The sequence below is a fragment of the Somniosus microcephalus genome, unplaced genomic scaffold, assembly GCF_052327205.1.
Source record: "Somniosus microcephalus isolate GS21.2 unplaced genomic scaffold, FLI_Smic_1.0 unresolved_chr9, whole genome shotgun sequence".
In the NCBI taxonomy this organism is placed as follows: domain Eukaryota; kingdom Metazoa; phylum Chordata; class Chondrichthyes; order Squaliformes; family Somniosidae; genus Somniosus; species Somniosus microcephalus.
Genome location: NW_028225187.1, coordinates 37,153,950 through 37,180,311, shown reverse-complemented (window position 1 = coordinate 37,180,311; position 26,362 = coordinate 37,153,950). Strand labels below are relative to the sequence as shown.

At 41.6% G+C, this 26,362-nt stretch overlaps 1 protein-coding gene across 1 annotated transcript in view; it reads left to right on the top strand.

Moving 5' to 3' along the window:
• Positions 1–26,103, top strand: part of LOC147085076 (immunoglobulin superfamily member 1-like) — a 96,676-nt gene extending 70,573 nt beyond the window's left edge. Inside the window, exons 3-7 of the mRNA XM_085979423.1 lie at positions 13,852–14,142; positions 16,806–16,819; positions 19,271–19,561; positions 23,891–23,999; positions 26,027–26,103. Of these exons, the coding sequence (XP_085835549.1) occupies positions 13,852–14,142; positions 16,806–16,819; positions 19,271–19,561; positions 23,891–23,999; positions 26,027–26,103 (782 nt within the window). The remainder of the gene's footprint in view (positions 1–13,851; positions 14,143–16,805; positions 16,820–19,270; positions 19,562–23,890; positions 24,000–26,026) is intronic.
• Positions 26,104–26,362: the final 259 nt, after the last annotated feature.

Below are 26,362 nucleotides of genomic sequence, written 5' to 3'. Positions count from 1 at the left end.
TTTCTCTCCCTGCTTTACTCTCTCTCCCTCTCCCCTCCCCTCTCTACCTCTGCCCCCCTCTGTCCCTCTCCCTGCCCTCCCACCCTCTCTCGCTCCCCCCCTCTCCCCACCCTCTCTCGCTCCCCTCCCCCCACCCTCCTCTCTCTCCCCTCCCCCCACTCTCCTCTCTCTCCCCTCCCCCCACCCTCCTCTCTCTCTGCTCCCCCCACCCTCCTCTCTCTCCCCTCCCCCCACCCTCCTCCCCACACCCTCCTCTCTCTCCCCTCCCCCCACCCTTCTCTCTCTCCCCTCCCCCCACCCTCTCTCTATCTCCCCTCCTCTCCTCTCCTCCCTCTCTCTCTCTCCCCTCCTCACAAAGACATGGCCCAGCCGAGTCCAGCGCCCCGGTCAGCAGGAGGTCCGCAGCCGCTGTTCGGCCGCAGGCCACAAAGCACCCGAGCCCAGCGCCGACGATGGCTCCACGGAGCTCCGTGCTGCCCCACGCACTGACATGGCCCCGCCCTCCCGAGCGTACATTTAACATAATCTGGAATAGAAATTAATCCTTCTGAGCTTCTCTCTGCGATCCTAAAACAGTCTCTGTTTTTTTAAATTAGGGTTTTCAGTCCTTCATCATTGAAACAAGATGTTTAATAGTGAAAGATCTTCAGAGAGGCGCCAGTAAGTTATATGTGATTGCCTAAAACGCACTGTCATTGTAGGTGGTTGTTTCAATACATTGTTTAATATATGCTACAGGCTTATATATACATATATAGGAAAAGGAGGAGGCCATTCTGCCCCTCGAGCCTGTTCTGCCATTCATTGAGATCATGGTAAATCTGCGATCTAATTCCACAAACCCGCCTTTGACCCATATCCATTAATTCCATTGGTTAACGGAAAGCTATCAATCTCCGATTTTAAATTAGCAATTGATCTAGCAAGAATTGTCATTTGCGAGAGAGAGTTTCAATCTTCGACCATCATTTGTGTGTATAATTTTGGAATTTCATATTTTCACTCCTGATAGTTCTGGCTCTAATTTTAAGACTATGCCACCTAGTCCAGGAATCCCTAACAAACGGAAATAGTTTATCTCTATCTATCTTATCTGTTACCCTTACTTTCTTGAAAATATCGAACAGATCAACCCCTCACCTTCTAAATTTTATGAAATACATGCCTTATTTGTGTAATCTCTCCTCGTATCTCAATATATTATATATACACACACACACAGACACTGGTGTAACATGACAAATTCATGTTCAGAATTAGTGTGTAGTAATTGTATGTGCTGACAGGTCAGGAAGACAGTGTTTCAAGACCAGGACCTCAAACCCAGCAATAAGCTCATGGTCTACAAATCAGCAGTGATACCCGCCCCGCTGTACGCCTCAGAGACATGGACCTTGTACAGGAGGCACCTCAAAACACTGGAGAGGTACCACCAATGCTGCCTCCGCAAGATCCTGCAAATCCTTTGGCAGGATAGGCGCACCAATGGCAGTATTCTCGCTCAGGCCAACATCCCCTGCATCGAAGCTTTGACCACGCTTGATCAGCTCCGATGGATGGGTCACATTGTCCGCATGCCCGATACCAGACTTTCAAAATAAGCGCTCTACTCGGAGCTCCGGCACGGCAAGAGAGCCCCAGGTGGGCAGAGGAAACGCTTCAATGACACCCTCAAAGCCTTCTTGAAAATTTGTAACATCCCCAACGACACCTGGGAATCCCTGGCCGAAGAACACAGCAAAAGTGGAGGAGAAGCATCCGGGAAGGTGACGAACAGCTCCAGTCTCTTTGTCGGGAGCAAGCAGAAGCCAAGCTCCAACAGCGGAAGGAGCGCACGTCAACCCAAGCACCCCACCCACCTGCCCCTTCTACCACCATCTGCCCCACCTGTGACAGAGACTGTAGGTCCTGCATTGGACTCATCAGTCACCTGTGAACCCATTTTTAATGTGGAAGCAAGTCATCCTCGGTTCCGAGGGACTGCCTATGAAGATGAAGAAGATTATTCGTTCCTTTAGTAACAACTTGATTAACATGATATCTATGTTGCAAGCTCGGTTACGACAGCAACAGCCACATCATATCCGTTATGTCCAAACCAACGACTAAGGAAATTAAGAAAGAAAACTCTCTCGGTCCTTTGGAGGATCGAAAATTGTGAGCGAATCTAATTAGAAGATGTATACTCTCTCAGTTCTTCTTGGGATCGTTGTGTATGATTCTAGTTTCTGGTAATTTTAACTCCTCGGAGATTTTTATTTCAATGTAAAGTTGAAATAGAGACTGACGCAAACTGTTTGAATTAAGGAACAGTCTACACAGGGCGTTGCTCGCTGCTGTTTTTTTTTTCTAAGGAGCATAGTCGGTCAAACTCGAACTGTATTTGTCATTGCTAAAAGGTGGGTGAGCAATTCACAGGTAACAAACTGGATGATGTGCTCTGGTAGCTTAAACAATAAATCACACAGATGTTTCTCAAGATCTGGACACTCTTCTCGTACAGTTTTGAAAGCGGATTAAAGGAAGTAAGGGCAGGGTATGTGTGGCTGCTATATAATTAATTCAAAGACACTTTGTCTATCGAACTTACTTCAAATGGTAAGTGCTGGTCACACTCAAAACGTCAGGCATCAACTGTGGAGAGAGAGTAGAGTTATTGTTTCAGTTCAACGAACTTTCATCAGAACTGGAAGTTGTTAGTGTTGAGCTGCTTTTAAGAATATAAAGTGCCAGGATAAAGGTGAAAGGAAATTAATAAAAGGAGGCAGTCTGTGATAGGTTGGAGGACGTGAGTGATTCAGTGACAAAATGGATGATGGTGTAAGGCAAATGGGAGTGCTAATGTTGCATGTCTAGAAAGACATATTGGGTGCAGAGGATTTTTAATGGTTACAGTAGAACAGCGGGACGTAAGGGAATCGTGGGGAATCCATCAAGGTAGAGAGGCTTGCCCTGGTTCGGGAATGAGGTGGAAGAAAGTAGGTAGACTGCCAGGGGTGCGGTTGGTTGTTGGAAATAGTTTCTGGGAGGGAAGGGCTGATGGCGGAAGTGTGGGAAAGAGGTTTCTGGGAGTGGTCCCCAGTTCCTGCACTTATTTTAATAACACTTCATCTCTAATATCTTCTAATTCTCATTACATTTATCGACCTGAATCGTTAACTCTGTTTCACTCTCCACAGATACTGCCTGACCTGCTGAGTGTTTCCTGAATTTCCTGTTTGTATTTCAGGATTCCAGGATTCACAGTGTTTTGTTTTATCTATCTGCCTCACTATCTCGTTGTTTTTTCTTTCTTACTATCTCTCTTTTTTTCTTTCTTTCCTTCTTTCTTTATTTATTTCGCTCTCTCTTTCTTTCTCTCTCTTTCTTTCTTATTTACTTTCTTTCTACCATTCTTTTTTCTTTCAATCTTACTTTCTTTCAAACTTTCTATATTTCTGTCGTTCTTTCTCACTCTTTTTCCTATTTCTTTCTTTCTTACTTTCGGTCTACCATTCTTTATTTCTTTCTATCTCTTTCTTTCAATCTTTCTTTCTTTCAATCCTTCTTTCTTTCAATCCTTCTTTCAGTCTTTCTTTCAATCTTTCTTCCTTTCTTTCAATCTTTCCTCCTTTCTTTCAATCTTTCTTTCTTTCAATCTTTCTTTCTTTCTTTCAATCTATCTTTCAATCTTTCTTTCTTTCAATCTTTCTTTCTTTCAATCTAGCTTTCAATCTTTCTTTCTTTCAATCTCTCTTTCTCTCTCTCTTTCTCTCTCTCTTTCTCTCTGTTCATTTGTTCCTCTGTGTCTATATCGATGTGTGCATTTATCACCTTTTGCACTATTCCACAGGTTGTTCCCCTGTTTCTATGCCCATGAGCTCTTTGACTGGCAGTCCGGACCCGAGCCGTTCATTTCTCTTTCCACTTTCTCTCCCCTTTTACTTTCTTACTATCCATCCATGACAGCGCCCTCCTGTTGTTCTGCCTCCTTTGCTCTCTCCACTTTCGGATACTCCGCCCTCCCAAACCCCTACCCCAATCCAACATAACGAATAAGGGATGTTACACGTTCCTTTTTTTGACAACTTGACTAATGTTAACCCAGTGCCCTAATTAGTGACTTCAGTCTGTGTTGCAATCTCGGTTGCTACAGCAACATTCATGTCATACCCGTTATCTCCAAACCAATGATGAAGGCAATTAACAAAACAAAATATCTTGGTATTTTGGAGGATCCGCACAGCGTGCATGAATCTAATTAGAACATGCATTCTCTCTCAGCTGTTCTTGGGATCGCTGGATATGGGTGTACTGTCTGGTAACATTAACTACTCGAAGATGTTTACGTCTATAAAAAGTTCAAATATATCTAACTCCTTCTTGAATTTATTTAATGAATTGGCCTCAACTGCCTTGTGTGGTAGTGAATTCCACAGGTTCACCACTCTCTGGGTGAATAAATTCCTCCTCATCTCTGTCCTAAATGGCTTACCCCTTATCTTTAGACTGTGATCCCTGGTTCTGGAATCCCGTGCCATTGGGTACATTCTTCCCGCATCTAGTCTGTCTAGTCCTGTCAGAATTTTATCTCATTCTTCTAAACTCCAGCGAGTATAAGCCGAATCGACCCAATCTTTCCTCATATAGCATTCCTGCCATCCCAGGTATCAGTCTGGTGAATATTCGCTGCACTCTCTCCATGGCAAGAACATCCTTCCTCAGGTAAGGCGACCAAAACTGCACACAATACTCAAGGTGTGGTCTCACCAAGGCCCTGTACAACTGCAGCAAAACATCCTTGTTCCTGTACTCGAACCTTCTCAGTACAAAGGCCAACATACCATTTGCCTTCTTAACCGCCTGCTGCACCTGCATGCTTACCTTCAGCGACTGGTGCACAAGGACACCCAGGTTTCATTGCACTTTCCCTTCTCCCAATCTATTTCCGTTCAGATAATAAACTGCCTTCCTGTTTTTGCTACAAAAGTGGATAACCTCACATTTATCCACATTATACTACATTTGCCATGCATCTGCCCAATCATCCAACCTGTCCAAATCATACTGGAGTCTCTCGGCATAGCACACCTGCTCACCCAGCTTTGTATAGTCTGCAAACTTGGAGATATTACATCTAATTCCCTCATCTAGATCAGTAATATATTTTGTGAATAGCTGGGTTCCTAGTCCCGATCCCTGCGATACCTCACTAGTCCCTGCCTGCTACTCAGAAGAAGACCCATTTATTCCAACTCTTTGCTTCCTGTCTGCCGAGTTCTCTATCCAAGTTAGTACCTTGCCCCCAATCCTGTGTGCTTTATCTTTACACGCTAATCTCTTATGCGTGACCTTATCAAAATGCTTTTGATAGCCCAAATACACCACATCCACTGGTTCTCCCTTATCTATTCTACCAGTTACATCTTCAAAAAATTCCAGTAGATTATTCAAGCACGATTTACCTTTTGTAAATCCATGTTGAGTTTGTTCAATCCTGTCACTGTTTTCCAAGTGCTCTGCTATTACATCTTTTATAATGGACTGCAGCATTTGCCCACTACCGATGTCAGGCTTACCGGTCTATAATTCCCTATGGTCTGTCTTCCACCTTTTTTGAATAATGGGGTAACATTAGCTACGCTCCAATCCATGGGAACTGTTCCAGAGTCTATTGAATTTTGGAAGATGACCAGAAATTCATCTACTATTTCTAGGGCCATTTCCTTAAGTACCCTAGGATGTAGATTATCAGGTCCTTGTGATTTATCGGCCTTCAATCCCATCAATTTACCTAACAGCATTTCCCTACAAATTCTGATTTCAGTCAGTTCCTCCCTTTCATTAGAACCTATGTTCCCCGACATCTCTGGGAGGTTATTTGTATCCTACTTTGTGAAGACAGAACCAAAGCATGTATTTAATTGTTCTGCCATTTCTTTGTTCCCCATAATAAATTCCCCTGATTCTGACTGCAAGGGACATACGCTTTACTTCACCAATCTTTTTCGCTTCACATATTTATAGATTTACAGTCAGTTTTTATGTTCCCTGCAAGCTTACACTCATGTTCTATGTTCCCCCTCTTAATTAAACCCTTTGTCCTCCTTTGTTGAATCCTAAACTGCTCCCAATCCTCAGGTGTGTTGATTTTTCTGGCCAATTTATATGTCCTCTCCTTGGATCTTATGCTATCCCTAATTTCCCTTGTTAGCCACGGTTGAGTCATCATTTTTGTTTTATTTTTATGCCAAATAGGGATGAACAAATACTGTAGTTAATCCATGCACTCTTTAAATGTTTGCCATTGCCTATCCACCGTCAACCATTTAAGTAATGTTCCGCAATCCACCCTAGCCAACTCGCGCCTCATACCATCATAGTTTCCTTTATTTAAATTCTGGACCCTAGTCTCTGAGTCAAATACTTCACTCTCCATCTTAATGAAGAATTCTATCATATTGTGATCTCTCCGCCCCAAGGGGCCTCGCACAACAAGATTGCTAATTAATCCTTTCTCATTGCATAATACCCAGTCTAAGATGGCCTGATCTCTAGTTGGTTCCTCGACTTATTGGTCCAAGAAACCATTCCGTATACACTCCAGGAATTCCTCCTCCACAGTATTTTTACTAATTTCATTAGCTCAATCTATATGTAGATTAAAGTCACCCATGATAACCCATTATGGCACGCATCTCTAATTTCCTGTTTAATGCCATCACCCAACTTAGCATTACTGTTTGGGGGCCTGTATGCAACTCCCACTAACATTTTCTTCCCCTTAGTATTTCTCTGCTCTACCCATACAGATTCCACATCATCAGAGTTAATATCGTTCATTACAATTGTATTAATCTCCTCTTTAACCAGCAATACTACCCGACCTCCTTTTCCTTTTTGCCTGTCTTTCCTGAATATTGAATACACCTGGATATTGTGTTCCCAGCCTTGGACACCCTGCATCCATGCTTCCATAATCCCAATCATAACATATCCGTTTATATGTGTTTGCACAGCTAATTCATCCACCTTATTATGAATGTTCCTCACATTAAGACAAAAAACCTTCAGCCTTGTTTTTTTAACACTCTTAGACCTTTTAGAATTATTATTTACTGTGGCCATGTTTGATGTAAACCCTCTGACTGCCACTTTTGCTTTCCATTCCTGTCTTTTGTTTCTATCCTTTTTTCCCTTTCCTCTGTCTCCCTGGAAAGGTTCCCACCCCCGTCTTTCTTTCTTTCTATCATTGCTTCTTTCTTTCTTTGTTTCTATCTCTTTTGTTCTTTATTTCTTTCTTGTATTTCACTTTCTTTTTCTGTCTTTCTTTGTTTGTTTCTTTCTTTTGCTCTTTCTCTATTTCTTTCTTTCACTTACTTTTTTTCTTTCTGTCTTTCTGCTTAGGTGTCTATCTCGATGTACGCAGCAACCTCTTTATCTACCTGACAATCTTTCTTTCTTACTTTCTTTCTTTCTTTCTTTCTTTCTTTCTTTCCTTCTATCATTCTTTTTGTTCATCTGTCAATGTTTACAATAGTCCAGAACAAAACATATTAACATTTATATCCACGACGAAACAGAAAGTGACATTTAAAAATGTTTTTCTCGGTGTATACTATCTGTTTAATTATGTAGTAATATAAAGGGGGGCACGGTGGCATAGTGGTTAGCACTGTTGCCTCACAGCATCAGGGACCCGGGTTCAAATCTGGCCTCGGGCGACTGTCTGTGTGGAGTTTGCACATTCTCCCTGTGTCTGCGTGGGTTTTCTCCAGGTGCTCCGGTTTCCTCCCACAGTCCAAAGATGTGCAGGTTAGGTTGATTTGGCTATGATAAATTGACCCTTAGTGTTAGGGGATTAAATACATGGGGTTATGGGGATAGGGTGGGATATGTGTCGGTGCAGGCTCGATGGGCCGAAATGGCCTCTATCTGCATGTAGATTCTGTGATTCTGTGAATTAAGATTGGTATTGTTTGATAATTTAGAATCAATTTGAATTTTGTGCCTTACATATACTGAATTACAAAGGTACACCTAAATCTGGGAAAGAAAATCTGATGGCAATTTCGGAAGTGATAGCATGCGAGCTCTGGGAGTTTTTGGTTAATGCGACAGGTCAACAGGATAGTGATGGGCAAAACTTTTCATTGATCCATTGTTTTCTCTTTCAGTTCATTTCCAGGCATTGTTTGGACAGCAATTAAAATGTAAGTATGCTACATTAAAAGGAATAGTCAATCATTAATCTAGCCATCAGATAGCCAAAATTAATATTTGGTAGTTGGGATTTTGTTTAGCTCCAGTGCGCATTAATCTATTGCAGGAATTATTGTGCAACTTCCCGCAATTGTTTCTTAAATTCTGATATTCCAATAAAAATTGCACTTATTTGAAAGGCGATCACAGCTTGTATGCGATTTGTAAAAATGTATTTATTAACACTGTCCATCACTATTATTGTTGTCTAGAAATTCATCTCGGGTGGGGCGCAAAATGGGCAGCATTGGATCGGCCGCCCGTTATACGCAGCACCTGATATTCAATAATTGGGTAGATCAATTGGTTGGCGACCATTTCAGGATGCCAAAGTCGCCGGTGCTAATTTTAGTGCCCCGTAAATGTTAGCGCTCCTCCGCTGGAAATTCATTAGTAGTGTCCCAAGCAGAATGTGGAGAGCGACTGGAAGTGCCCCACTTCCTTCTTGAGCCGCCATAACTGAAGATCGGGGGGCTACGTGCAACAGCGCCAATCGTGTTGGAGCATAATGCTGCCTCTTTGCAGGCCTCCTCCCTGATTAATAGGGAGGGACCTAGTGCCATGCATATTGGGGCCCTGCTAGACCACCGCGGAGCGGGGTGCAGTAAAAACAACCTGGTATGTGTAATGATCAATAACATGTCATTCTGGAGTGGTACACTAGATGGAGCCGTAGAGCTGTATAGAGCTGTATATTTAGATGTATGTGTTTAAGACTACACTACCCATGATGCACTAGGCTACCCAGGAGGCAGTAGTCAAGATGGAAGCCTGCATGCAGGTACACATGCCGAATCTCTACAGATGCTGTACCTAGAGAACGTGTACTGAATAAATGTCTAGCTAGAAGAAAGCTGTTCATAATAAGAATGTCTAGTTATAAATGAACATAACATGGTACCAGGATTGGTGAAGATCTGCTGAAAATTGTGAAAAGCGACATGGAGAATTTGAGGCCACCAGAGTTTTTTAATCTCACAGGAAATGTCGACTACCATTGGCGGACTTTCAAACAACAATTTGAAGTCTACATTGCTGCCATCAGATTCGGTACAAAGCCAGGCGCAAGAAAAATAGAGTTGCTGCTCACGGTTGCAGGACAAAGGCGATAGAGGTATTTAATACATTTGTATTTAATCCAGAGGAGAACAGAGAAAATTTAGACGATGTGCTAAAGAAATTTGATACACATTGTTCTCCCAAAAAGAATGAAACCTATGAAAGATACGTGTTCCGTTCGAGGACACAGTGGCAAAATGAGACTTTTGATAGCTTTGCGACCGATCTGAAACTGAATGCACAGACATGTAATTTCTCTGAGCTGAAAGCATCCATGATTCGTGACCAGATTGTGTTTTGTATTCATGATAAAAATGTCAGGGAACGTCTGTTGAGAGAAACCGAACTAACATTGGAAAATGCTGTGAATATATGCCAAGCCAGTGAGCTAGCTCGACAGCATGCGAAGACTTTCAGTGAAATCAATAATGATGCGATTGTAGTAAGTGCTGCTGTCGGTGCTGTGTTCTACAAGGGGAAGCAACATGGGCAGAACAGAAATGAAAAGCAATCGGAGGAAGGAATTTTTAATTGTAAATGCTGTGGTTACAAACACCAGTTAAAACAATGCCCAGCATATGGAAAAATGTGCACAAAATGTCATGGAAAGAATCGCTTTGCCAAAAAATGCTTTTCAAAAGTAAAAACAAAGGAAGGGCAACAAGTCCGAGTTAATGTGATTGAGGACATTGATTTAAGTGAGACATTTTTTGTAGGAATGGTGTCATGTGACAATATAGAAAAGGATACAGAAAATGTGCAGCCCTCAGGAATAAACAATGCGGAACATAAAGTCAATGCAGTAAAAGAGGACAAATGGATGATCCCACTGCTGATAAATGTAGCATTAGTTACATTGAAACTAGACACTGGGGCAAAAGCAAACTTAATCAGTATGAGTGACATTAAAAATATGAAAGAAAAGCCCAAAATACAAAAAAAGTCAGTACTACTGAAGAACGATAATGGACAGAAAATAGAAAGCTTAGGTGTATGCAGACTTAAAGTGACAGTCAAAGACAAAGTGCATCATCTCATGTTTTCTGTTGTGGCTGAAGGACTTGATTCACTACTAGGTGACAAAGCTTGTGAAGACTTAGAACTGATCAAGAGTGTCTACTGTATAAACTGTGCCATAAGCAGACAAGATGTCTTGGTGGATTCTGTAGTAAATAATTTCCAGGATGTGTTCAAAGGATTTGGAGTTCTACCATTCACATATCAAGATCCAGCTAAAGGAGGATGCTCAGCCAGTGGTACATGCTCCACAAAGAGTTCCAGCACCCCTGCGTGACCAGCTCAAGAAAGAACTGGACAGAATGACCACACTAGGTGTCATCAGGAAAGTCGAAGAGCCAACAGACTGGTTTAACTCCATGGTATGTGTAAAGAAAAAGAACAATGATCTAAGAATATGCATGGATCCAAAGGACTTAAATGCAAACATAAAAGGTGAACACTACCAGATTCCCAAGCGAGAAGAAATCACCAGTGAAATGTCAGGTGCCAGATACTTTACAAAGCTCGATGCCTCACAAGGATTTTGGCAATTAAAACTGGATGAAGAGAGCACCAAATACTGTACCTTCAACACACCATTTGGCAGGTATTGTTTCCTCAGAATGCCTTTCAGGATAATATCTGCATCTGGAATCTTTCATAGAGTGATGGAACACATAATTGAAGGTCTGGAAGGAGTTCGGGTCTATGTTGATGACATCATCATCTGGGGCTCCACACTGAAAGAACACAATGAGAGACTGACGAAAGTGCTACAGAGCATACGCTGGAATGGACTGAAGCTCAACAAAGCCAAGTGTCAGTTTGGCATCCAGGAAGTCACTTTCCTAGGAGATAATCTATCTGGTAAAGGAATAGAGCCAGATATGGAAAAAGTAAACGCCATACTCAACATGCCCTGACCCACTGATAAAAAAGGAGTGCTATGCATCATGGGGTTGATAAACTTCATTGGAAAGTTCATTCCAAACTTGTCAGCCAAGACAACCTGTCTGCGAGACCTGCTACATAAAACAAATGAGTTCACATGGACAGAAAGACATGAACAAGAGTGGAAGAACCTCAAAACTGTGCTGACAACCACACCTGTACTCACTTTCTTTGACCCGACAAAGAGAGTCAAAGTGTCAACGGATGCATCAAAGGATGGCCTAGGTGCAGTCTTGCTACAAGCAGAGGGTGAAGATTGGAAGCCTGTTGCCTATGCCTCCAGATCTATGACTGATTCTGAGTGTCAATACGCCCTGATTGAAAAGGAATGTCTAGGCTTGGTATTTGGACCAGAAAAGTTTCATGGCTACATATATGGACTTCCCACCTTCACAGTTGAGAGAGACCACAGCCCACTGGTTGACATCATAAAAAAGAACCTGAATGAGATGTCTCCAAGGAATCAACGACTCATGATGAAGCTGCAAAGATATGACTTTGAACTGATCTACACACCAGGCAAATACACAGTATTAGCAGATGCACTATCCCGAGCACCCGCAATGAGTCATGTGAGCTCTACTGAAGAAGATGTGGATGTTCATGTGAGTATGGTCACTGCTGCGCTGCCCATGTCAGACACAAAATCAAAGCAAATAGCAGAAGAAACAGTAAATGATACAGTATTACAAGCAGTAATAGAGAACATTCATCATGGTTGGCCAAAAGGTTCCTGTCCAAAATATTTTCACATAAGGTCAGAATTGAGTGTCGAAAGTGGACTTTTAATAAAACAGAACAGAATAGTCATTCCACAGGCTCTACGTCAAGACATGCTCAAAAGGATTCATGAGGGACACCTCGGAATTGAAAAATGCTAAATGAGAGCAAGAGACACTGTTTATTGGCCTGGCATAAATAAGGACATTGAGAACATGATAGGCAAATGTGAGACATGTCAGAAACACCAAAACAAACAAACAAAGGAACCAATGATAGTAGCTGACTTACCAACAGCACCATGGCAAAAGGTTGGTATGGACCTCTTTCATTTAAATGGTTAAGAATATCTAATAGTGATTGACTACTATTCTAACTATCCTGAGATGGTGCTGATCTCAAGCACATCAGCAAGCAGTGTCATAATGCATGTGAAATCCATCTTCGCCAGACATGGAATTCCCAGGATTGCTGTTAGCGACAATGGACCATGCTTCAACTGCAAGGAGTGGAAACAGTTTGCAGCACAGTATGACTTTCAGCACATCACATCCAGTCCTTTGTATACTCAGTCAAATGGTAAGGAAGAGAAAGGTGTTCAAGTTCTCAAGCAGCTACTGAAGAAAACGACAGAAAGCAAGTCTGATCCGTATCTCGCCCTGCTGAGCTACCGAGCCTTACCTTTAGACTATGGTTCTTCACCTGCTGAACTACTAATGGGTCACAAGTTGTGAACCACGCGACCCTGCTGTGCAAAAGAACAGCAAAGTAAGGAACTGAGACTGAGACTTCAACTGTTAAAGCTGAGACAGAAATCATACTATGACAAGTCATCCAAAACTCTAAAACCATTGACAAGGGATGATGTTGTCAGGATTGAGGATCCAGATGCATGGAACAGGAAAGCTACAGTTCTTGAGGAAGTACGACCAAGGTCATACACCGTTAGAACTGAGGAAGGACAGATTCTCAGGAGGAAACGCTGTTCCCTCCTGAAAACACAAGAAACTATCCAAGAGCAGATTGATGACAATGCCGCAACTGAATCTTGTCATTCACCACCAGAACAATCTCATGAAAACACATCAGGCTTACCCGTGCTGAGAAGCCCCACACGCGTAGTAAGGAAGCCTGATAGACTTAATCTTTGTGTACAAAAAAAAACTATATTGAAAATGTATTGACTGTTGTGAAAATGTTTATGTTTATAGAGCACTAACAAAAGTGTAACTGATATCATCTTTATCGTTTTTCTTGAAAGTTGATTGATTTGATTTTGTTAACCTCAAAGAAAGGGGGATGTAATGATCAATGACATGTCATTCTGGAGTGGTACACCAGATGGAGCCGTAGAGCTGTATAGAGCTGTATATTTAGTTGTATGTGTTTAAGACTACACTACCCACGATGCACTAGGCTACCCAGGAGGCAGTAGTCAAGATGGAAGCCTGCACACAGGTACACATGATGCATCTCTACAGATGCTGTACCTAGAGAACGTATACTGAATAAATGTCTAGCTAGAAGCTAGCTGTTCATAATAAGAATGTCTAGTTATTAATGAACATAACAGTATGCCCCTGTGGCTGATAGCGGGAGGTGCAAATCCACCTAATTTACCAGTTTCTAAAATGAATGCAGTTGCACTTTCCTTTTATGTTGTTTGAAACATCATGTCGCTGTTACAGTAATTAAAAAATTGCACATTAATTCCAATGATCTAGAAAACAGAGAGCTCGCTATCTCCTGACATTTTACCATTTCAGTGCGGTGGGCGTATACTGGTAAAGGGCAGGTTGAACTTAGCTTATTACAATGATATCAATGTTAATTGATTGAAGTTTTTCGGTGTTTAAACTCTTTAGACTGTGCTGTCCTCAGATGATTTACCGAAGCCAATCTTCTCTGTGAATCCACCATATGAAGTCATTGTATACGGAGAGATAATAACCATGACTTGTCGCTATCAGTGTCCTCTCACAAGGAACCGTTATTACCAAAGTCTGATTAAATTATTTGAAGTGACTGCTCCTAAAGGACAATGTTACACATCTTGTGATGTCTTTGCAGATCACAGCTATCAAGACAGTTACAACTGTGACTGTGTACAATTCGAGAATGGACAATGGAGATCTTCAGAACCGAGCGACCCTGTTCAGTTAATTATTTCAGGTATGTTAACAAGACCTATTCTCCCAATGAGATTGCAACAATTTGTGCTTGCCCAGCAGTCAAATGATCCAGTGGAACCGAAGGACACTTGGGCTGCAGATAAATTAACCCTTGGCTGTAGGTTTTCAAACCCAACCCAATGGTGTTAGCGGATTTCTTAATGGTTACCGTCACAAGAAAGGGTTGTTCTGCCACAAAGCTCCACTTATGACTCATATACTAATTTTGTTTCTATTAACACGTGTATTACATTCACTGTTAACATCATTTTATATAACTGTTCTACAAGGTTATATTATTTCACAATGGAATCGCAGAATGGTTACAGCACAGACAGAGGTCATTCGGCCTGTCGAACCCATGCCAGCTTTCTTCAAGAGCATTTCAGCTACTCCTGCTCCCCCGCCCTTTCCCCGTAGCCCTGCAAGCTTTTTTTCCCTTCAGGTACTGATCCAATTCCAATTTGAATGCCACGATTGAGTCTGCTTCCACTGTCCTTTGAGGCAGTGCTTTCCAGATCATAGCCACTCGCGGCGTAAAAACGTTTTTCCTCAAGTCGCCTCTGGTTCATCTGCCAATCACCTTAAATCTGGTTCTCGAGCATTCCACCAATGGAAAAAAGTTTCTCTCTATCTACTCTGTCGAGACCCCGCGTGATTTTGAACACCTCTATCAAATCGCCTCTCAAAGTTCCCTGCTCTAAGGAGAACAATCCTAGCTTCTCCAGTCTATCCACGAATTGAATTTCATCATCCCTGGAATCTTTCTTGTAAATCTATCATGCATCCTCTCTGGGGGCTTCACATCCTTCCTAAAGTGCAGGGCCCAGATGTGGACACAATATTCGAATTGAGGTCGAACCAGTGTTTTATAATGGCTCATCAAAACTTGTTTCCTTTTGTCCTCTATGCCTCTATTTATAAAGCTCAGGATCCGTATGCCTTTGTAAATGCTTACTCAACCTGACCTGCCACCTTCAATGATTTGTGCACATATAACCCCAGGTCTCTCTTGTCCTGCACCATCTTTAGATTTGTACCCTTTAGTTTAAATTACCTCTCCTTGTTATTCACACCAAAATGTATCAGTTCGCACTTTGCTGCGTTAAATTTCATCTGCCACATGTCCGTCCATTCCACCAGCCTGTCTATATCCTCTTGAAGCCTATCGGTATCCTCCTCACTGTTCACTATAATTGCACGTTTTGTGTCCTCTGCAAATTTTGAAATGTTGCCATGTACACAAGTCCTAGTCATTAATATATTTCAAGAGGAGCAGTTGTCCTTGCACTAAAATTCTGGTGAACATCACTGTATACCTCCCTCCATCCAGAGACAACTGTTCACCTCTACTTCCTGTTTCCTGGCACTTAGCCATTTCGTGTCCATGCTGCCACTGCCCATTATCTTCCATGGGCTTCAACTTTGTTGGTAAGCCCATTATGTGGCACTTTAACAAACGCCTTTTGGAAGTCCATGTTTACCACGTCAACCACATTGCCCTAATCTACCCACCCTGTTACCTCATCAAAAACTCAATCAAGCAAATCTATGCTGGCTTGCCTTAATTAATTCACACTTGTCCAACTGACTGTTAATTTTGTCCCTGATGATCTAAAAGCTGCCCCACCACCAATGTTAAACTGACAGGCCTGTAGTTGCTGGTTATTTTCTTGCACTTAATTTTGAATTTTAAATTCTCCAGTCCTCTGCCACCGCCCCCGTAGCTAACAAGGATTGGAAAATTATGGCCAATACCTCGGTAATTTCCACCTTTACTACCCTCAGCATCGTAAGTTACATCCCATCTGGTTCTGGTGACTTATCTACTTTCAGTCCATTCTATTGCCGCCTCCTTATCAATTTTGAGCCCATCCAGTGCTTCAACTACCTCCGCTTTCACTATGACAAGAGGATATGCATGATAATATGCAATTAATAAGACCTGGATCCTGGGCCCGGAATGGCCCGCTTTGGCTCTCTCAGCTGTTGGCATAGCTGTTGGCTCACGGCTTCACATGAGATGCTTATCTAACTATTGATCAAAAATGTTCCATAGAAACATAGAAACATAGAAGATAGGAGCAGGAGTAGGCCATTCGGCACCTCGAGCCTGCTCCGCCATTTAATGCGATCATGGCTGAACATCCAATTCCAGTACCCCGTCCCTGCCTTCTCCCCATATCCTTTTGTCCTTTTAGCCTTAAGAAATCAATCCAACTTCATCTTGAATATATTTAATGAATTGGCCTCTACTGCCTTCTGTGATAGAGAATTCCACAGGTTCACCACACTCTGGGTGAAGAAATTCCTTCTCATTTCTGTCCTAAATGGCCTACACCTTATCCTTAGACTGTGACCCCTGGTTCTGGGCTTCCCGACCATCGGGAACATCCTTCCTGCCTCTAGTCTGTCCGGTCCTGTCAGAATTTTATAAGTTTCAATGAGATCCCCTCTCATTCTTCTAAACTCCAGCGAGTACAAGCCCAATCGACCCAATCTCTCCTCATACGTCATTCCTGCCATCCCAGGTTTCAGCCTAGTGATTCTTCCTTATACTATTCGGTTAACTTGAGCTACATCTGCCCCAAGATAAATATGCAGATCCCACATTTTTAATTGGTAACCCAGTTTACAATCTGTTAGTCTTTACCACTGTGCTAGAAGCTTTGCTTGTCGTACAGTAATTGCACAACTTTTTGTACATGACAATGAGTTGTCCCAAGTTGACCACATATCTGTTTTACGCTTAATGCTGTTTTTACCTGGGCGGAAATTGTAATCATATTTTGAGAGGCTGCTTTGCAAATTCATGCCCTCTACTGGATACCGCGAGCACCATTGTGCATGTTGGTCCTTCATAAACTATTTAAAATTTAACTATGCATTCCAAAAAATGAATACCAGCTACCGACCATAGAGTACATATACCAGAAACGCTATTTACGGAGGTCATGGTCCAACATCAAAGACCCTACCCACCCCAGCCACAGTCTGTTCACCCTCCTGCCATCTGGGAGACGCTACAGATGCATTCGCACCTGTACAACCAGATTTAGGAACAGCTTCTTTCCCAGGGCTGTCATCCTACTGAACTCCACAATTAAACTCTAAAGGCTGCACATCTGCCAATGCACTTTATTATGGTTATGCTTATGTTAATGTATCACAAGACAAATGTATGTTGAATGTTTAATGTCTTAAACTAAATGTACACTCTCGGGAGCCGCAAGCCTACATTTCGTTGTACTGCACTTGTGCACTAACAATGACAATAAAAGTTGATTTGATTTGATTTCAATGCAATTTAATGCTTTTTGTTATTAGGCAGTATCGATTAGGAAAAGGTGGAGACCTATAGGCTTTTGGATGGCTAATATCAATGCCCTGATTACAGAGAGTGTTTGCACTGTGTGTACCAGGGAAAATAATAGAGAGCCTGAAATATCAAAACGTTACAGGAATCTGTTGTTTTTAAACAGTCTTCTGTTATTTCAGTCGAGTAGTAAGTATTTCAATGTTATGATATTATATCACTTTATGTTTTATACTTTAACATAAAAAACAATCTAAGCACGGAGTTTACATTCCTCCCAGTATAACACAGGCAGAGTTTTGTCGGCAGTTCCAAGTATAGGCATGCACTCAAATAGGTTTCTCTCATTTTCCCAAAATTTAACACCAATGCTTCCTTTTCTTATGCACTTTTCAATTTTAGCAAACTAGAAGTGGCCTGGCCTTATTTGGTAGCCTCCAGTCAATGCATTTTGCTTCAGCCGATTCATACCCACACAAGTTGATATTTCGCTTACATCAACATTCTGTAGTTCCGGTCAATGCACAGTCCTTCACCCAATTCATACCTACACATTTCTCATTCATCAACATTCAGTGGTTTCTAGACAATGCACTGTCCTTCAGATGCTTTTTATTCACACAAGTTTACAATTCTCGTATATCAAAATCTCATTGTCTAATTTGCAATGATGTCTGCTGGGATGTTTACATTATGGCAAGAATATATTTCAAGACCATACTTCAATCTTGAACACTGGCTGTTGCTAAGTGAAATCTGTCTCTCTCTCACTCTCTCTCTCTCTCTCGTTCGCCCTCCAATGATACCAACCACATTTCTTTGATTTGTACTGAATGAGCTAAGCATGAAAAACTTTCAGAAGCCGACTTAACCAAATTCCACAAGCCAACAGAATCAGATAAATGAAAGGATGCTCCTGCCATGGAGGGAGGGCAGCGAAGCTTCACCAGGCTGATACCTAGGATGGCAGGAATGATGTACGAGGAGAGATTGTGTCAATTGGGCATATACTCGCTGGAGTTTAGAAGATTGAGAGGGATCTCATCGAAACCTATAAAATTCTGTCAGGTCTGGACAGACTAGGTAGAGAAAGGATGTTTCTGATGGCCGGTGAGTCCAGAACCAGGAGTCATAGCCTAAGGATAAGGAGTAAGCCATTTAGTCTAAGGATAAGGGGTAAGCCATTTAGGACTGAAATGAGGAGGAATTTCTTCACCCAGAGAGTGGTGAACTTGTGGAATTCTCTGCCACAGAGGGCGGTGGAGGCCAGTTCATTAAATGTATTCAAGAAAGAGTTGGATATATTTCCTGAGGCTAAAGGGATCAAGGGATATGGGGAGAAGGCAGGGACAGGGTACTGAATTTGGATGATCAGCCATGATCTCATTGAATGGCGGAGCAGGCTCGAAGGGCCGAATGGCCTACTCCTGCTCCTATCTTCTATGTTTCTATGTTTCTATATCGGAATATATGGGAATGGGAGGCCCAATTAAGGACTTGAGCCAAAGGAAGGTCAGGTTGTGCAGATTGAAGAGGGATGTGCAATAAGCGGCTACCCAATTTTCATTATTGCAAGCAACAACAAAAAAAGACTGAACAAAATATGTTGCATAAAATAAATAATCAGCACATTCTGGTTCATCCTCTTTTCCACCTGTCCTTTACTTGTAATTAATAACAAAAAGCGATGTATGAATTGGAAGCAAGGCGACAGATTTTGTTCCACGTTTACAAAGTAGTCCTCATATGTTATTGAGTAGACATTTGACACACAGTTTCATGCAGTATTTTTGATACAGGTGAACTCCCCGAGCCGACTTTCTACATGGACCCAGATTCCGGTGCAGCTCCAAACGGGGATGATCTTGCCATTTCCTGCAAAGGTGACATTCGCTCCAGAGGGGGTATGTTTCTCTTGTTCAAAGATCACAAAGGAAATCCTGTAGAGTCTCATAATGTGAGTGGCGATGAGCGGACTGTGACCTTCTACATAAATACCCGAAGCAAAGGTTGTGTGGGAAATTACAGTTGTCGATATCAAACAGAGGTTGCAGGACGTTCGAGGAATTCGCCATTCAGTAAAGATGTCCTGATTACGGTGAAAGGTAGGTATCAACACATTTCGAAACCATTGTATCTCAATGTCTGTCTCGTTCGATCATATATATTTAACATAGGTGACCAAATCTCTTTAAAATGGAACTGAGATGTACTTATTTACATGCTATAGTTAACTGGGGATCTGTTTTTGATATATTGTCTTAATCTTAATCTGCTTTATAGCCCGCAGAATCTAAACCTGTTATCCTCAAATAATGGTCACGAAATAAATGCTGGATGGGTTAGTTAACTCTCTTTATTTACTTGCGTAGAATTTCCAGGTAACTCCCAATTTCATCTTCAACCCACTTTGTGTTTGTCCATCTCTATCTGAAGACAGCCCACATACCAGGGACTTTCTGGCTGTGTACCTTCAATGCGGCTTAATAGGGTGAACTGAAGATCTTCCATTTGTCTGCAGCAAGCGAGCTGTGCCCAAGATCAATAATATGTGCAAAATAAAGAGGTATACTTAGGCACTCCTCCATTTACTTCGAATGCTGATCCTAAACTTTTACAGCCAAACAGTTTCCTGGACTCTTTCTAAGTGAATTGATCAGAAATTGAATTACATTCATACTTCAGAGATGCTACAATGCAGATTCACTAGGATATTGCCTGGTATGATGAAATACAAATATGAACAACAAAAAATCCTTGAAATATTGAGACTTCATTTACTAATGAACATTACGGGGTGATTTGATGCAGTGTTATACAATTATGAAAGCATGGATGAAGGCCAATCGATGCACATGTGTCCCAATAGTTATGATTAATAATGAAGGGGTCAGAAGTATAATTTTAAATAAAAGACAGCAAGAAGAACCTCTTTAAACTGAGAGATGCGAAGATATGGAATTCACTATCAAGGATAATGGTTGAGGAAGTAATCAGTCAAGGTTACATTATATCGGTGGATGAATGAAAAGTTGATGAATGGATTTGCGAACAGGGATGTGCAAATGTGATTCTTAACTATTTGCTCACGTGACGGGGCAACACAGTCAGTGACAAATTGTGCTGAATGACCTCTTTACTTGTAACCTCTGTGCATTTGATCTAAGTATTGTACCTGGACTCAGAGCCTCGTCTACTGGTACCCACACATTCTTGTGTGCGGATCTGTGTGTGATGATACTTTATCTGGACTCCATGACAATGCATGATCAAACTGAACTTCGTCACAAAACAACAAATGAATTGTGACTAATCATAATCAGTGCATCTAACTAATATCCGAGGCCATTGCCAAGAGATTCCAAACATTATCGTTTCCGTATCGCAGCAAACTCACCCCAGTTGCCACATCTCTCAAAGTTCCCTTTTTAATGTTTAGTCTGCCCAGTCCCAAATGAAACTTCTCACATCACATTCAGTGACCAAGGCATCTCAGGTACTGTATACGGACTCCCCTAGTTGCTGCTGCTGCCAAGGTTTTCAGTACTTCCTGTAGAAGTTTGATTTTCAGATGCCAATGAATGTTCCCATTCATCCCCAAACAAGGACGCCTTCCATTGGTTTCATCCTTGCTGCCAAAATCGAAGGCATCACCAGAAAAAGTAAGAGGTCTATCTGTAGCACCTGTCCAATATATAGCGCCTTTAAAGCTGTATAACGTCACAAGGCATGTCACATGATCATAACGGTACTAAACCTGACAGCGAGTTTAGGAAGGAGACAATAGGTCTTTTCGTCAAAGTGATCAGCACGATTGGATAGGCTGGTGTTGTTTCCTTTGGAACAGAGGAGACTCAGGGGCGACTTAATTGAGCTGTATAACGTTTTGAGGAGCCTAGCTAGAGTGGATAGGAAGGACCTATACCCTTAGCAGAGTGTTTGTTGTGGTGAAATAAAATTAATTAAATCCACACACTAGTCTGTAAATGGTAAAATAGCCAAGCAGTTTATTGTAAACCCAGAAAACACAAAATTATTCAACAGTACAATACAAACAGTCCACGGAGTTACCTATAGGCTGATCAGGGAGTACAGCTTAGAGTCCCTGCAGCTCGTTCCTGGCTGACTCTCCGATTGTCTTTGGTCTCCGGTATTTAAGCATACAAAAACCGTGGCAGGCTCTAAAGCCTGCGTGCACATTTGCTAATTGGCTGATTCCCTATCTCGCGTCACATAACCTTTCACCTATATTTATTGTGACATGATAACCTGATGTTTTATTTCGTGACCATTAGTAAAACCACATGTCTGCATTTCTGTTTGACTGTGCCCCGTGTGGTTTTACTTAACTCTAGGTTCCATTTCTTGTGGTTGGCACTTCTGTACCTGTTTTATCTAATCTTGCAAAAGCATCAAGACCTTGCGGTCAGCATGTCTGAACTGTCTCCGCTGTTGTCTCGTGTGCAAGCTGCATTGTTAATCCCTTAATTCCTGAAGGGTGCCAATGCTTCACTTCTGAGCCATATGTAAAGCCTCTTTATTTCTGGCTGTTGTTGCTCAGCAGAAATGCCTTGACTACTTATTCTTACCCATGAAGCTATGCTTCCACTAATTGTGATTTCTAAAAATCCACGTCAGTGTTCAATAACCAGGGGACATGGAATTAAACTAATTGGTAGAAGGATTAGAGGAGAGTTGAGGAGAACTTCTTTCACCGAGAGGGTAGTGTGGGTCTGGAACTCATTGCCTGAATGGCTGGTAGAGGCAGGAACCCTCATCACATTTAAAAATTACTTGGATATGCACTTGAAGTGCCGTAACCTACAGTGCTAGGGACCAAGAGCTGGGAAGTGGGATTAGGCTAGATAGCTCTTTTTCAACCTCCCTTTAAATGTTTGCAATTCAACGAGTGCCGGTCCTCAAGTATAGTTATTCATGACCAAAAATGATAAGACATGATGTCTTCTACTTAAGTAATAAAAATTCGTTGAGTGCACAACAGACTTTCGAAATAGAACAGCGCATTTCAAAATGTATCAGTTTATCAGGATAATCTGATGCATTATATATTCACCCATATCACTTAATAATATCTGCCATTGGCCTCACACACCTCGCATTCCCACTGACAGGAGTGGACAATACCGACAATGCCATGGGGAATCTAATTCATGGATTAACTGACTTCGACTGCAGTGCAAAACGAGTTAACCGTGTTAATTCCTTCCTTTGCCCCCCAGTACTCTCACTGTGACATACCTGTGCAATGTTACAACACGGGTATGTATACGTGAGAACTGAATCGAACCGAATTAACATTGACCAAGCTGTAAAATTCAACAAGATTCACTGCAGACAAATAATAGCAGCAGTTGCTTCAATCACTATGTTTAAGAACGTCGCAAAAGCATTCCCTCCATTCATGAACTCTGGCAAATGATTTCTAAAGGAACACGTTAAGCATTTTGAAGGAAAATCTGTTAAAATCCTACAATTATTACCCTGAATATAATGTCATTGTGCTGCCTTTCTTTAGGAATTCATGTTAGTTTTCCAGTTAATTCAGGGGTTTGAGTAATTTGGGTCGATTTCCATTGTGTGCCACCACCTAGTGGATATTTGGTACCTAGCAACTGCAGTAAAGCTCAGTAAAGCGCAGTAAAGTGCAGTAAAGCACAGTAAAGTGCCGTAAAGTAAACTACTGTATATCACAGACCTGCAGCCACACATGGTCTGGGAAGTTATATTGTTGTCACGCTCCAGCCTTGGACACTATTTGTCTGTAAGTACTTGAGAATTTTATAGATGATTAGTGTACAGTATATTTTGCAGAAAATGTTCAGTTTGTAACTTTTCTTTGTAAGCAAACTTACACAGCTAGCCGTGAAGTGCTCGCTCTCTGTCTAGCTGGTTAACTTGAAGCTGTATTTTGATGCACTATGTACAGGGCTAATTTAAAGAGAGTGCCTTCCAGTTTGCTAAATGCATATTCACAGTAAGCTGTGTTTCCACGTGTTTGGTGAGTTACATGCCAAATGTACTGTGTTGCTCAGGCGTACCTAAATTTGTGTATGCATATCAGTTATGTGCTTGTATACTAATGTGTTCTTCCACTTCTGTATTGTATTTCAGCTTCACAATAAGAATCTTTCAGTAAAGTTTACAAGAAAAGTCAAGCCTTGTGATTTTTATGGGAAGGTATCAAGTTGTTAGCTACCTGTCTAGCTCTGCATAGGAACGCGCTGCTATGGCAGAATAGTCATTACTGTATTTCTCTTGTTGCAGTAGAGGAACTGCCAGCAGGTGTGAACAATGTCTTTGTGTAAATATTAAAGCGAGGCTTCACTTTCAATTTCAGTTGAATTTGGAAGCGTTAATTACTAATTTAAGACTTGCACACAATGAACTATCAATGCTCGTTGCTTCTTCCTTTGAACAATATCACACGGTGCCCTTAGTCCGACTCTGCCTCAGTGCCTTCGTGGTCATCGTGATGGTGATATTCATTGTTGAGCATTTCGTGAATGTTAACCCACGCAAAGGTAAGGCATTAAATAGAATTGCAAATGTTAGATTTCTCTAATATGTTTTGTTATTCTGTAGAATTACCTGAAAAGGGCTTTCTTACATCGTTATACCTAATACAGAGCCTACCAGATAACACCACATATCCAGTCACGTAGTATTTCATAGTATTTACAGCACTGAATCAGGTCAGTCCGCCCAACAGGTCCATGCCGGTGTTTATGCTCCGCACGAACCTCATCCCACCCTTCTTCATCAACCCCATCAGCATATCCTTCCATGCCTTACTCCCTCAATGCATTTATCTATGGTCTCTGTAAATTCAATTATGCTGCTGGTCTCAATAACTACTTGCGCTTGCGAGTTCCACATTTTAACCACTCTCTTGATTAAGAAGTTTCTCCTGAATTGCTTTTTGGATTTATCAGTGACTATCTTATATCTATGCCCATAGTTCTGGTCTCATCCATAAGTGCAAACATTTTCTCTACAGCTAACCTATCAACCCATTTCATAATGTCAAAGTCCTCTATCAGGTCAAACCCTAGTGTTCTCCCTTCTCGAAAAAAGACTGCTGCCCGCTCAATCATTCCTGATAGTTAAAACACTCCTGTTCTGATATAATTCTATTAATTCATTTTTACCTGCTCCGTGCCTCTATATCCTTTTTATAATATGGAGACCAGAACTGTTCACAGTATTCTAAGTGTGGTCTAACCAGGTTCAACACAATATTAGCAAAACTTCTCAACCCTCAGTCTTTTCTTATCCAGATAAAAGAGACACTGCATGCTCAATAATTCCTGCTAGGTATAACCTCTCAATTCTGGTATGATTCTAGTAAATATTTTTTGCAGCTTCTCCATACATCTATATGCATTTTATAATATGGAGACCGGAACTGTTCACAGTATTCCAAGTGTACTCTAACCATGGTGCAATACAATGTTAACATAGAAACATAGAAGGTAGGAGCAGGAGTAGGCCATTCGGCCCCTCGAGCCTTCTCCGCCATTCAATGAGATCATGGCTGATCATTCAAATTCAGTACCCTGTCCCTGCTTTCTCCCCATATCCCTAGATCCCTTTAGCCTTAAGAAATATATCCAAATCCTTCTTGAATATATTTAATGAATTGCCCTCAAATGACTTCTGTGGTAGAGAATCCTGCAGGTTCACCACTCTCTGGGTGAAGAAATTCCTCCTCATCTCCATCCTAAATGGCTTACCCCTTATCCTTAGACTGTGAACCTTGGTTCTGGACTCCCCGGCCATCGGGAACAACCTTCCTGCATCTAGTCTGTCTAGTCCTGTTAGAATTTTGTAAGTTTCAATGAGATCCCTTCTCATTCTTCTAAACTCCAGAGAGTACAAGCCCAATCGACCCAATCTCTCCTCATACGTCATTCCCGCCATCCCAGGTATCAGCCTGGTGAATCTTCGCTGCATTCCCTCCAAGGCAAGAACATCCTTCCTCAGATAAGGCGACCAGAACTGCACACAATACTCAAGATCTTCCCTGATTTTCAATTCTATCCTTGTAGAAATTAACCAAAATGGTCTATTTGGTTTTTATGGGCTTATTTACCTGCTTCGCTACTTTTAGTGATTTGTATATGAGTGCCCCCAGATTCCACTGCTCCTCTGCCCCATTTAGGCACTTATTTTCAATGGAGTATGTAGCCTCCTGATGCGTTCTACCTAAACTTGCCACCTTACACTTCTATGTACATATATAGAACGTTATTTGCCAATTACACGCCCAATCTTCAGGTTTATTAATATCTTCCTGCATATGTTGTGGGCCTCCTATGTTTTAATTACAATAACCAATGTGGTGTTACCCGTAAATGTTGTTATTATACTTCTCCAGAGGGACAGGTGGGCAGGAACCTGATAGAGTGTGTTCTGGCAGTGTCCCTGACCCCAGATGTCCCACTCAGCAATGTTACAGGAGTTCCACTGTTAGTGATGCAACTTGCATCAATCATCCTCAATTCTACTAAGTCAATCCAATGTCATTATATGTTTGTTTTTTATACAGGAAAAGAAACATTGGAAAAAACGTTGTCTCCAGACCGCCACAACAGACAGAACATGGTCATTATGTCCCTGGATTGAATTTCTGTTTCAAGGGTGTTTTTTTTAAACCTTTGCAGAAGAGATTGCTTGCCCGCATCGCAGATAATTTGCTGCTATATTTCTTTTAAAGTACAGCTATGTCTGTTTTGATGTTATTCCCTCTCTAATATATAGGCTACAGCGACAAATCCTCACTGAACACTTTACACTTATTTTAGCAGAACATGTAGGAGAATCAGGAAGAACAGGACAATTTCTGTGAAGTAGAAATTGATCTGTGTGAAGCGCCTTGGTGGGA